The sequence below is a fragment of the Cupressus sempervirens genome, chromosome 4, assembly GCF_028749045.1.
Source record: "Cupressus sempervirens isolate cs-2001-9-10 chromosome 4, ASM2874904v1, whole genome shotgun sequence".
NCBI lineage: Eukaryota > Viridiplantae > Streptophyta > Pinopsida > Cupressales > Cupressaceae > Cupressus > Cupressus sempervirens.
The window spans coordinates 129,393,161-129,405,278 of record NC_143121.1 but is presented as its reverse complement, the minus strand read 5'-3'; the positions used below and the strand labels follow the sequence as shown (position 1 = coordinate 129,405,278).

At 34.7% G+C, this 12,118-nt stretch overlaps 1 protein-coding gene across 1 annotated transcript in view; it reads right to left on the bottom strand.

Annotated features, from left to right (window-relative positions):
• The window catches only part of LOC149560270 (uncharacterized), a 60,143-nt gene extending 54,028 nt beyond the window's left edge, over positions 1–6,115 (bottom strand). The window contains exons 1-2 of the mRNA XM_089824579.1: positions 5,852–6,115; positions 5,429–5,768 (exon numbers count right to left, since the gene is read on the bottom strand). Coding sequence (XP_089680705.1) covers positions 5,429–5,705 — 277 coding nt within the window. The 5' untranslated portion in view covers positions 5,706–5,768; positions 5,852–6,115. The remainder of the gene's footprint in view (positions 1–5,428; positions 5,769–5,851) is intronic.
• Positions 6,116–12,118: the final 6,003 nt, after the last annotated feature.

Genomic DNA, 12,118 nt, shown 5'->3' with positions numbered 1-12,118 from the left:
CCCTTGCCTCCCTCATTGGCTTTATCGGATTTTCGAAAGAATATGAGAAGGATCATGAGAAGACACTACAAGCAGCGAGCAACATGATGAATTCAGCTGAGCTCAAGATGAAGAACATGCCTTGCCCTCCCATGAAATCAAAGAAAAACTAGCCAAGTTCATTGCCTTGGCTAGAAAGATGAAAGAAAAGGGTAGAATTATATTAGAGGATCATTTGATGTAAGCCCAAGTCGCAAATTCTCCTTTCTTCTTGGGTAGGATAGCTATCTGATTCTGATTGGCTACCATTTTGGTGCCTTCTCATTGGTTGCCACTTTTCCTTTTTTTTCATTGGTCTATTGATGAGGTGGCATCTTCTCATTGGCCGATGGGGTGGCAACTCTAACTAGGGTTTCTGAGATTTGATCTAATCGTTGATTTTGCCTCTTAATCTGGATCATTGGTTGTAATTTTGGCCCCTATATAAGGCCATTTGCTCTCATTTGTAAAGGGTTGAAGAAAATTGTTGCTTAAGATAATACCAAAATTGCTTCTCTTGTCATTGTTGTGACTTGCATGGTGATAAGAACACTTGGTGTTATTGCATGGTTTCTACTTCCAATAGTTAGAGTTAAATTTCATTTAAGTTGTTAAAGTAGATTTTATTTCAAGAAAGTTGTATAGAGTAAGAATAGATGGATAGTTGTACGGTGATATTAGTGGATATTAGATAGGGATCCATAAACTAGGCCACTAGCATCCTAGAGGCTTGTTAGGAAGCCTTGCGTGGTAATCTAGTCCTTTTTCCCTTGAATCATTGTATCTATGGAGGTAGCGCCACTGGTAAGCTTTCATCAGATTTGATCCCTGTCCATTTGCTAATCTTTCCATTCATAGGAGTAGAAGTAAATCAGCAAGTAGTTCAGTATTTGGAGTTCATTCAAGAAAAAAGTTAGAAAATCAGAGTGTTATTGGTGGATATACCCCCATTCATCAACATCAACACTATTTGACGCTAGTAGATATTGCAAAGCTAGATTTCATCACCAAAACAGCAAAAGTCCAACATCTTTGAAAGAGCAACATAAGCCCGCCTACGTGATTAACTAGCAAATCACATTAATATAACTGAGTTAGTATCCACAGGTGTAAGGAACCTTGGGAGTTTTTCTCATGTTCTTCATGAATATTTACTTTTCAAGAGAGGATTGAGTGTTTGATATTCCATATCAAGTATTCAATTCCTATATGTTATTTAGTGGTACAAAACTAACATCAACACAATGTTAGTATGAATTTGTGATAGAAAAACTAAACTTCCAAATACTGTATTCATTGTTCGAATGGTGATGAATGTCTATGATGTGAAACTCCTTAGAATACCTTAGAAGAGTGCACCATTCTTGTGAAGTTCTTGAATTTGGCAAAACAAGGATAGGTTTCAGACTCCACTTTTGTAGCCTCGTTTCCAGATTTTATAAGTTCAGTTTATAGAATTAATTTAGAGTTAGAGTGATCTGCTCAAACCCTCTTCTTTTGCATTTTATTTTAGAAATCTTTGCAAGTGTTGAACTCCAAAAAGTTGACAAATCCTCGAATAGCTAGCGTAAGTCCCCTAAGAGGTTTCAATAAACATCTTGCCTTGTGAGTCTATCTTGAATAGCAAAATCACATGCATTTGGAACCTTAGAGTTGTCTTTGTGATCACATAGTTTGTTTATTTAGTAAATTAAAGGATTATGTTCAAGAGAGGATAAATACCCCTAGAATTTTCATCTCAGTTGTCTATGTCATAAAACACACACCAACACGATTGAGTCTTAATGTCAAGGATGAAGTCACCTATTTGTGGCCTCGCCTACAATGGGTCCAGGATCAAAATCCTTGTGCTTCACCAATCAAAAAAAAAGTGATATGACTATTGAAGGATTAATGGTATTTCAATATAGAGAAACAAGTTCACTAGCTCGTATGTGCAAACAAGAATCTTAGGCCTATTTCCTCTTTAATTACATTATAGTGGGAAAAAGAGAATACGAAGACAAGGAAAAGCCCCTTTCAAAAATAGGATTTAATAATAATTAAATATTAAGAAAAGAAAATATATATATATATATATATATGAGCTAGTTAAGTTTGATGAAAGGTCATGAGGCATGTAGTGAAGAGTTATGACTCCCTAAACATAAGATATAAAAGAGAGAAGGATTAAGTTCTAGGAAGATCCTACTCTCTTATCCCGCTTTTAAACATACTTTGCTTGGTCTGCAATCTACCTTTTTGGTTTCCTTGGTTCTCTTGCATCTTGATGACAAATCATGTAGTATGATCCGAACGGTTGATGGTAAAAAATTGTTACACAATCAAACCCAAAAACAAGAATTCATTATCATGGATTGTGGAAATATGATATCACTTTTTGAGATTGTTACTGGCATGCATCCTAGAGGGATTACTATGTTTAGGAGTCTTGGTCAAGGGGAGAAGAGAAGTGTTGAAGCAAAGGGTTGCAAATTTCATGAATAATGAAATGAAGTATAATTTATAGCATAGTAATCAAAAACAGAAGGATATAGCTGGTTGAAATACAAGACGTAAGAATTTTGCATTAGGTGAAGTTATGATTCATTTAAAGAAGAACAGATTTCCTGTTGGAACATATAGCAAGTTGAAGATGAAGAGATTTGGACCTTGTAGAAACTTGAGGAAATTTGACATTAGTAATCCTTTGAAAGTTGAGTTGCCTGATGATATGGATATTCAACCGATATTCAACATTTCTAATTTGTATGAGTATCATGAACCTGATGATGATTCAGTTGTAAAGCAACATTATCCTAAGAAGCAGAGATTGAAAGGATTTTGGATAGCACAAATGGAAGAGTACCATAGGAAAAGATTATTTGGAATACTTAGTTCAATAAAAAAATAAACCAGGTGAAAACAATTCTTGGATTTCTCAGTCTGAGTTAGGTCATTTTGGTTTTACTTAGGTTGTGCAGGGATTCTAATGTGGACATCAGTTTTCTAATAGCAACAAGCACCTAATGCAGGAGCATCTTGGGTTCTTTGCAATCTTGCATCATTCAATTATGTTTTGTTTCTATTTTTGTTCTTGTTTTCCTATCTACTTGTTTGTGTGTGTGATTCTTCGATTGTGTGTTCCAGCGTGTGTGATCATGGCTTCTCAAAGAAGCCCTACCGTAGATCATCATTCTATGATCACACATTTTATGGTTTTGTATCCTTCGAGTTCCAATTCATTTATCCTTGAGTAGCATGCTCTTCATTAGCTCCTTGAGTGATGTGCGAAATTTCGATTATGCGATGATTGCTTTTGCACGCAATGATTTGCGAATTTTCTTAGCGATTCTCGGATCATGTGTGGATCTATATCTTGGCTTGCGCATCCTTATATACTTTGTGGTTTGATAACAAATCTTATGATTCTTATCTTTAAGGGTCAGACCTATTTGTGTAACACATTTCCTAATTATTGAAAATTGCGATTCTACTGAGCCAACCAACATTTCATGATGGCTATGTATGTAATGTTCACGATGTATCAAAGTAGTGACATAATAGGAAGATCTAGAGGTTAAGCTCTTCTGCATTTCTGATCGCGCATTGGAGTTAGTCTGTAATTGAAGACTGCAACTGGGTAGGCCTGTTGCCTGGCATCTTTGTAGGCAAATTGCCTTGGATCTGCATATAATCAACTGAATTTGTTGTTTCTCTCATTCCTTGTGTTGTTGCTTCCCTTTGTTTACTCTTGTTGCTTGGTTGGACATCTCCAATGGGGATTATTACATCCTTGTCTACATCAAAATCCTAACAAGCTAGGAGCTCAAGATAAATGCTTGCAGGAATCAGATCCTGTATATGCAAAAAAAATGAATAAGAAAGAATTTCCAGTAGAGAAAAAACAAGGCTGCATGGAGATGAGGGTACTTGGGTACATTAGAGATGATTATAAGTATAGGTATGGCTTTTTTTTTTCAAAAAGGAGACATGGGTAACTTGGGTACATCACTTTTTTTTCTATATATAATATAATATTTCATAGAAAATCTAGAAATATATGAACATTAACTTTTCAAAACAAGAATAGTGATAAAGTTTACTGTTAAAATTAACTTTGACGATTCTGTACACAAATTGAAATGTCATACAATCATTGTATCAAAATTTCAAACTGATCAGTGATTACATTTTGAAATAAGCTTGATAAAACAGCAAGCTCATACACAAACAAAAAACTGAAACAAAACCACAAATCTTAATCAAAGTCGTTAGCTATGAAGCTCTCCACTGAGTACCCAGTATGTAGATATGTGTATCGGTACCCGGTCCCGCACAACTGAGAAAAACAAAAGAGTGGCTATGGGTAGGATTCAACGGAATGTGCTACCACTCTGGGATTTCATTGCGATTGCTGTCTTGAAAAAATTTGGTGCAAGCTGCTACAGAAAAAACAATGAACTTCCTTGCAAGAAAATTGGAGAGAAATTTTATATTGGAAGGCTTGTTCAAGCAATGACTGAAATCCTTTCGCACACATTTAAGTTTGGAAAATTTTAATGCCATATGGCAGCTACTATTATTGAAAAGTTGCAGCAAAATTAGTGGAATATAAAATTATGATCCATATAAAAATATAATCCATCATTAGAGAATTTCCCTGCTAAAGCACTCCCGTATCTTCTCAGAGTCAACTTCTGAATTAATTTCAGAGTGTCCTTCGGGGAGAAACTAAGCAGAAGATCTTGGACTTACGGTGTTACATTATTAAAATGTGTTATGGCATTTTCGGAATGTTATTATTGTTGTCTTGCAAGCTACCCATATGAGTCCAGGCAATTTACTTTATTTAGTTGAAATATCTAATCTATTATTTCACGAAAGATACACATAGTAGCGCTCCCTCTCGCCCAGTACCATAAATCATTCTGGATCTACCAAAAACAAATTATACAAAAAGCAATACATTCTAAACCGTGATTTGAGGTTGCATTGAGCATAAGTAAGGCAGAAAAAAGGTCAACCTGTCCCACAGACAATTCCAATGCAATTCATCGGCCAAATTAGAGTAAATTATGTGGCAAGTTCATATATTACTAAATTTGATCAAGAGGCCTAAATTAGGTACAGAAATTGAACAATATATACGTGAGATGGAAAAAAGTATTTCTCTGTGTTCCCCTAATAGTACGCTATTGTGTCTCACTTTAAGCCCTAGAAAACTAGGGCTTAACCTTTCCATTACTTCACAAAGAGCACAACAGAATGAGTAAAACATTGGTCAAATTTAAAATGTACCGTCGACTAGAATAATTAAAACTACCCAGAATCACTTCTGGCGCTGGCTGTTTAACATGTTTAAAGAGAAAATTAAATACTCGATCAAACCTAAAATAAACTTACTGTGAAATCGAGTTATCTAACGTACCTAAACTCAATTTTGGCACCGGTTCATTTGCATGTTCAGCTCGTGCTTGAGCTTCTTCGAGCACTTGGTGCACCTGCATTAACCTTGCCGATATCTTCGAACTCATGCACTGTACTCTGTAATTCACGTTTCCTCCTAATCTCATTCTGGGTTCGGTAAACATCCTCATCACATTTTGGAGAGGAGATAACTGAATGTTGGAATAAGGTAAAATGGATGGCATTTTGGAAAAAAGTTCTAACTTAAGAAACGGATCAATGCATCTTCTGCCTGCCATGTTTCTTTTAAGTCCTTTCACAAACAACCATTTGCTCAATATTAATCCCTCAGATTACAAAACCTGAAGAATAAAGGCAATTAATTAATACCTTTCTAATGGCAGCTTAAGATTCCAGAAAAAAAATGAAATATAAGAATTTTTACCCTAATGTTTAGCTCCCAGAGAAATTCTCGACTGAACCAGGCAACGAAAATAAATACATGTTAACAGACAAAAGATGAATACATGTTAACGGACAAGTTTAAAAAACAATCGTGCACATTTAATCTAAGTTGATCAATGGCTCCGCGGCAAAATAAAACGCCATATTTTCAACACCAAAACACGGAGCCATCTGACGCAAAAAGCTGCACGGATGGTCATTTCGTACAGCAAAAATAACATGAATGAATGCATGAATGAAAGATTTTTAACAAGGTTCAGGGACCCACATATAACTCATAGTGCAGCGTGTCTCTTTTGTTGTGAATCTATATGAGTAAAATGGTTCCTTTGAGGAGTCTTAGTTTTTCGAAAAGGTATTTTATGTTGTTCACTTTTAATGTTTCTTTGTGTTGGCTGCGAATGTCTTCGTACGTTATACAATTTTTCAGATAGTGCCACTCTGTTTCCACCACACCCTCGTTGCAAAATCTACAAATTTTGTCTTCCCACTATTCTTTAGGAACCTTTCATCTACTAGTTTCACGTCTGAAATGATGGGAACCAGATCTTAATTGAGCGATTAAGATTTTTGTCTTTTCTTAATCTCGGCTCCTAAATATTCTTTGTCATCATGTTCACATGTGGGATTAAATTCTTTGACATAATAGGTTTTTTTTCTACATAATTAATTTGCTCACATGACAAATCTGACTTTTCTTGCCACCCATTTTTTAATTTCAGAATTATTTTTCGGGCATTCTTGGTAGTCAATGTTCCACTTATTAAACCATTTATCATTTGGTTTCTTCTATGTCTTCTTTCAATGAGCCAATTCTCCGTCAACCACCCTACTAGACCAATGATGTGCATCCATTTTATTCACCTTCTTTAGATAGCTCAGCAATCTAACAATTGTCGAGACCTCCACCAAGAACATGCCTGCCTCCGCTAAAATAATCTCATATGGGACTGTGGATTTGATTTTGAGATTAGTTGTGATGAAATGTTTCTGAATCCTTTCAATTTGTCATTATTTATGGTTTGATACGCTGCTCCCCCATACCTCACTGCCATGTAAAATAACTGGTATCACCAGCAACCCAAAGAGGGTTTTCTTAGTCTTCCAATCCCATAACTCTATTGTCCTGCACCTATTTTGAAGAAGATAAGATGTCTTTCATCCCCCTTGTATCCTTTTTTATTTGTATGTTTCCCAACTGAGCCGGTAATTGAAATCTATCCCCAAATACTTGTATTCTTCTACAACTTCTAGCGCTTTGTCATTAAATATGAAAGTGCATTGTTGTTTTCTCTTCCTCGAGGAAAAGACCATGATCTTGGTCTTAGAAGTGTTGATCTCCATCCCTACTTCCGTGCAAAAAGTTTCTAAGTTCTTCAAACGTTCTCTCAGCCCTTGTGTTGTTTTAGTAATGAGAATGAGGTCATCGGCATATAAAAGCAATTTGATCACATATTCAACCAACTGAATTCCCTCTCCATTGGCTTTGTTTAACCACTCCTCTAACTTGTCAATATAGAGGCCAAACAAGGTAGGTGATAACAAGCATCCCTGTTTGACCCCTATGTCACTACCGAAGCGTTCAGACATGCCTACTTTGGTTCTGATTTTTGTTTTAACATGTTCGTAAAGTTTATAAACAATAGCTCTATACTCTATTGGGACCTCTAATTCTTCCATCCTATTCCATAACTTATCCCTAGGGACAGTGACGAAAGCTTTCTTAAAGCCAACAAAGAAGCAAAAAGCCTCTTCCCCCTATTTATCCCACATTTTTTCTATGAGCCATACATGCTACCATCACTTTCCATTATAGACGGAGGTAAATGGGGATGAGTATGGAAACGGTGACGATGACCATGGAAAGATTTGTTAGAGTTTATGAAAAAATGTTATATCGTTTTGTCAAAATTGTTTTTAATTGTTTTGGTATAATTCATTTGATTAAATTTTAAATGATTATCACTCTTTTGATATATTTTTGTTTTTGTTTGACATATGACTAATTTTTTAAAAAGAAATTTTATTTTTATTAATATAGTATGTATTATTTATTTTCAATTTTTGTATGTATCTATCATATTACTTTTTTTAACTCAACATTCTTATATTTATTTTTTAAAATTTACTTTATTTGTTCAATTTTTATCATTTTAAGTATTTTTTAATTTTTTATATTTTTATATTTATTTATTTATTTATATACAAATATAGATATGGAATATATAATGTAATATATAGTATGAGATGTTTTTGTTATGTTATTTTGTTTAATTATATTTTTGAAAATATATATGTATTTCGTTAAATATAAAACAAAAGTAATTAATGTGAATAATATTTAAAATTCAAAATAATTCAAAATTAAGTTAGACTTTATATAATGGTCAGGTGAAGAGTTTGGCATATGAATACGAAAAAGGTTAGGGTCAGAATTAGGGATAAGATATGGAAAGGGTTATGGTTTAAGATTATTGTTTAAAAAAAATTTAGGGTTAGATTTTACACCATGGTTAGGGTTTACCTTCTGGCTAAGATAAGAGTTTAGGGTTATGACAAGAATAATGTTTTTTTTGACAATGATGTTCATGCAAATAATAATATATAGTTTTAGGGTTTCCATCATTGTTCTAGGGTTGAGATTAGGACTAGCCATGGGATTACTATTAAGACTTATTTTTATGGTTCAAATTTAGGTTAGGATTAATATAAAATTTTAAATAATCTAATATAAATATTATAGTATATTATAATACAAAATTATTTTATATTTTAATGTCTATTTTATATTACCATATATAAATATACATATATATGATAAATTTATTTAGATATAATTATGTATCAATGTATATAATATGTATAATATAATAATGAGGCATATTTTCAGCTCTCTCTCTCTCACACACACAAAAATATCTCTGCCTGTCTTTAACTTCATATTTATTCTCTCACTTTTTTTAACATCTCCCTCTCCCTATTTATATTTGTCTTTCTCTACTTCTTTTTTGTTTATATATCTACCCATCTCTCCCCTACCCCTCTCTCTCTCTACATCTTTATATTTGTCTATCCCATTTGTCATTATCTTTAATTCATGCTCTACCTCTATAGGAAGATAACAAGAGATAGGAATATACATATCCCCTTTCCTGTATATCTCTATCTCCCTTTCTTCCACTCCATATTTATTGTCTCTCCCTTTTTAGGGTTTATTGTTTAGGGATGAGAGGGCGAGTGGGGTGGAGGAGGGAGAAAAGAAGAAAGGATTTAGAGTTTATGGGCTAGTACAGGGTTAAGATGTTATGTTTATAGATTTTAGGGTTCTAAGATTACATAAGGCTTAAAAATTAAGGGGGAGAGAAGAAAAATGTGGAAGGAGATGGGGGAATTATGAAAAATTGAGAGGGGGAGAAAGGGGGAGGGAGAGTTGAGAAAGAGAGAAATAAAGAAAGGATTTAGGGTTAATTTTTATGGTTATAGAATTTTGGGTTTGGCATAGGACCTTCAGGATTTAGGGTTAAGGGAAAGAGATGGCGGAGACTAGGAGAGAGAGGGGAGAGAGGGAGATAAATGGGGGCTGAGAGGGAGAAAGTAGGAGAGAGGTGGGGAAGACAAAGGAGAGGGAGATAGGGAGAAAGTGAGGGGCAAAAAGAGAGAAGGGGAAAGGGAGGGAGATAAAAGTAGAAAGTGAGTAAGTAGATAGGGGAGAGAAGAAAATAGTGGTGGGAGAGGGGGATTAGAGGGGGAAAAGACCAAAAGAGAAAGGATTTATGGTTTATAGTTATAAGATTTAAGTTTTAAGTTTTAGGTTTTATGGTTTAAGTTTTAGGCATTAGATATATATATATATACACACACACACGTCTCTAAACCTTTTAAACCCTATAACCATAATCCCTAAAATATATGTCATTTCTCCCTTGCCCTGCCATTCTTTTTACCTCACTCATTCTCTCATTTTTCCCCATCTCAACCACCCTTTGAAGGAAGTTGTGGCTTAAATATGCGAGTAGACCCACCCCCTCGAATATGGGTGATTAGGAAGTAGAGGAGGAGAGGGGTAGTTTGAGGGAGAGGTAATTTTAGATGAAGGGATATAACTAGATGAGCGGTTGATATGGAGACAAGAAGCCTATAAGAGGATAGAGCTACAGGATAGGTAGATAAGGGGAAAAAAGGTGACGTAGATGAGTAAGATAATAAAGGAGAAGTGGATGTGGATAGATATAAGGCAAGAGTGAAACAAGGGAAAGAGGTGGGGAAGAAGGAGAAAGGGAAAGTTATTTGAGGAAGAGATATCACAACATTCATCTTCAAGTAAAAGAGATATGGATACCTCAACATGATTTCATTGTGAATATGGAGGTTGGTATAAAATTAAATCTTCTGGCCCCCCTACATATATCTCACCACTCTCTCTCCCTATCTAGGTCTCTCATGTCTCTCTCCCTATCAAACTTTTCTTGTTTAATAACAAAGAAACCAATAGGAACTCATCATGAGAAATAGGTGACACAAAAAACAATGTTCACTATAGAAGATCAAAATCTAGGATTGCATCATTGTTTAAACATGGATTATTTGTGTGTAAGATATTAATGTTACCTTTAGAGTTTCCATATTATTCACCATGTTGTGATGTCAAGTTATCAATAATATCTAGAAATAAAGATATACAATGAGTGCTACATATAGAGATGAATCTCTTATGATAAGGGAAGGAATAGATTGAGACTATTATCCCCATTTCTAGCATTTTTTCATTATTTCATTTATTAGATCTAAAGACCTCCTTAGAGAGCAAGCAAGTGATGCCTCCTTTGAGCCTATGCAAAGCTTTCATGATAAAACTATCTATGATGAAGTCATGGATGCATGCTATTCACTTAATCAACAAAATGATTCTAGACATACTTTTGAGAGAACATTTACTCCCTTGGAAGATTCTTATGATGTTGTCTTACCAATGCTCCTTGCTAATGAGCTCATCACAATGCCTAAATCTAGCCCATATGGAAACCCATTCTTGGATATATATTGTGCATTCTACTCAGTTGCACTCAAGTGGGGTAGTTGGTGTAATTAAATATTAACTAGTTACCATTTAAATAATCTTAATTGGGATAATTAATTTCATAGTAGTTCAAATATGATACACATAAGAGTTTGTACCTATATTAAGTACATGGTGTAGGAGAGTTCTATTTTATGAGGGGGTAGTTGTTATCATTCAAGACAAAGAGTTCCCCCTCTTCCCCAAATCTCTTCCATTACCCTTCTAGATACTCTCTTTTTCATCCTAGCTCCCTATGACCCATTTTAACCCATTTGAAAGTATATTGTATGTCTTAAGGTGTCCAAAAGCCCCTTAACACATATATAAGCATTTGAATGGGTTAAAAGAGGTCATAAGGTACCTTACGACCCATTTTGGCATATTAGATCATATAATGTGTCTCTTAGGTGATCTTAGGACCCCTTAGTACATATAATATGATTGAATGGGTCAAAAGGGGTCATAGTGGTTTCTTTAGCCTCCCTTAACCCATTAAAACACATAATGTGTGTCCTAAGGGATCTAAGGATCCCTTAGCTCACATAATACAATCAAAATGTTTAAAAGGGGTCATAGGGGGAGAGAGTGAGAGAAGGGGAGAAGGTAATGGGAGAGAGAGAGAGAGAGAGAGAGAGAGAGAGAGAGAGAGAGAGAGAGAGAGGGAGGGAGAGGGAGAGGGAGAGATGTGGGGGAGAATGATAGAGGGGGAAATATGGAGAATATAAAAATAGGAGTATATATTTAAATTTTAAATTTGTGTAGAAACAATTCTAAATTCTAATCTTTATTAAAAATACATTTAAATATTAATTATTTTTTACATTTTATTTTTAAAAAAAGAGATAGAGAGGAGAATTGGAAGGGAGTGAGATAGTAGAAAATGAGGACAGATAGAGATATGAAGGGTGTGTATGTGTGTGTCTAATAGGGGACACCTTATGTAATTGGCATAATATTGAGGCTGACCCTACGAATGATCAATAGGTGGAGAATAGAAGTAGGGGAGGAGTAGTATGGAGGGAATGACATACCCATTTTTCTAACTATATCTCATAACCGACTCCAAGAAAGGTTCCCTAGCCATCCTTTCTATTGAATAAGTAGGCAAAATTGTTGAATGTTGTCATTTAATACAAGAGAAAGAGGTCTTGAAAATAGAAAGAGGTCTTGAATAACCATCCTATGGAT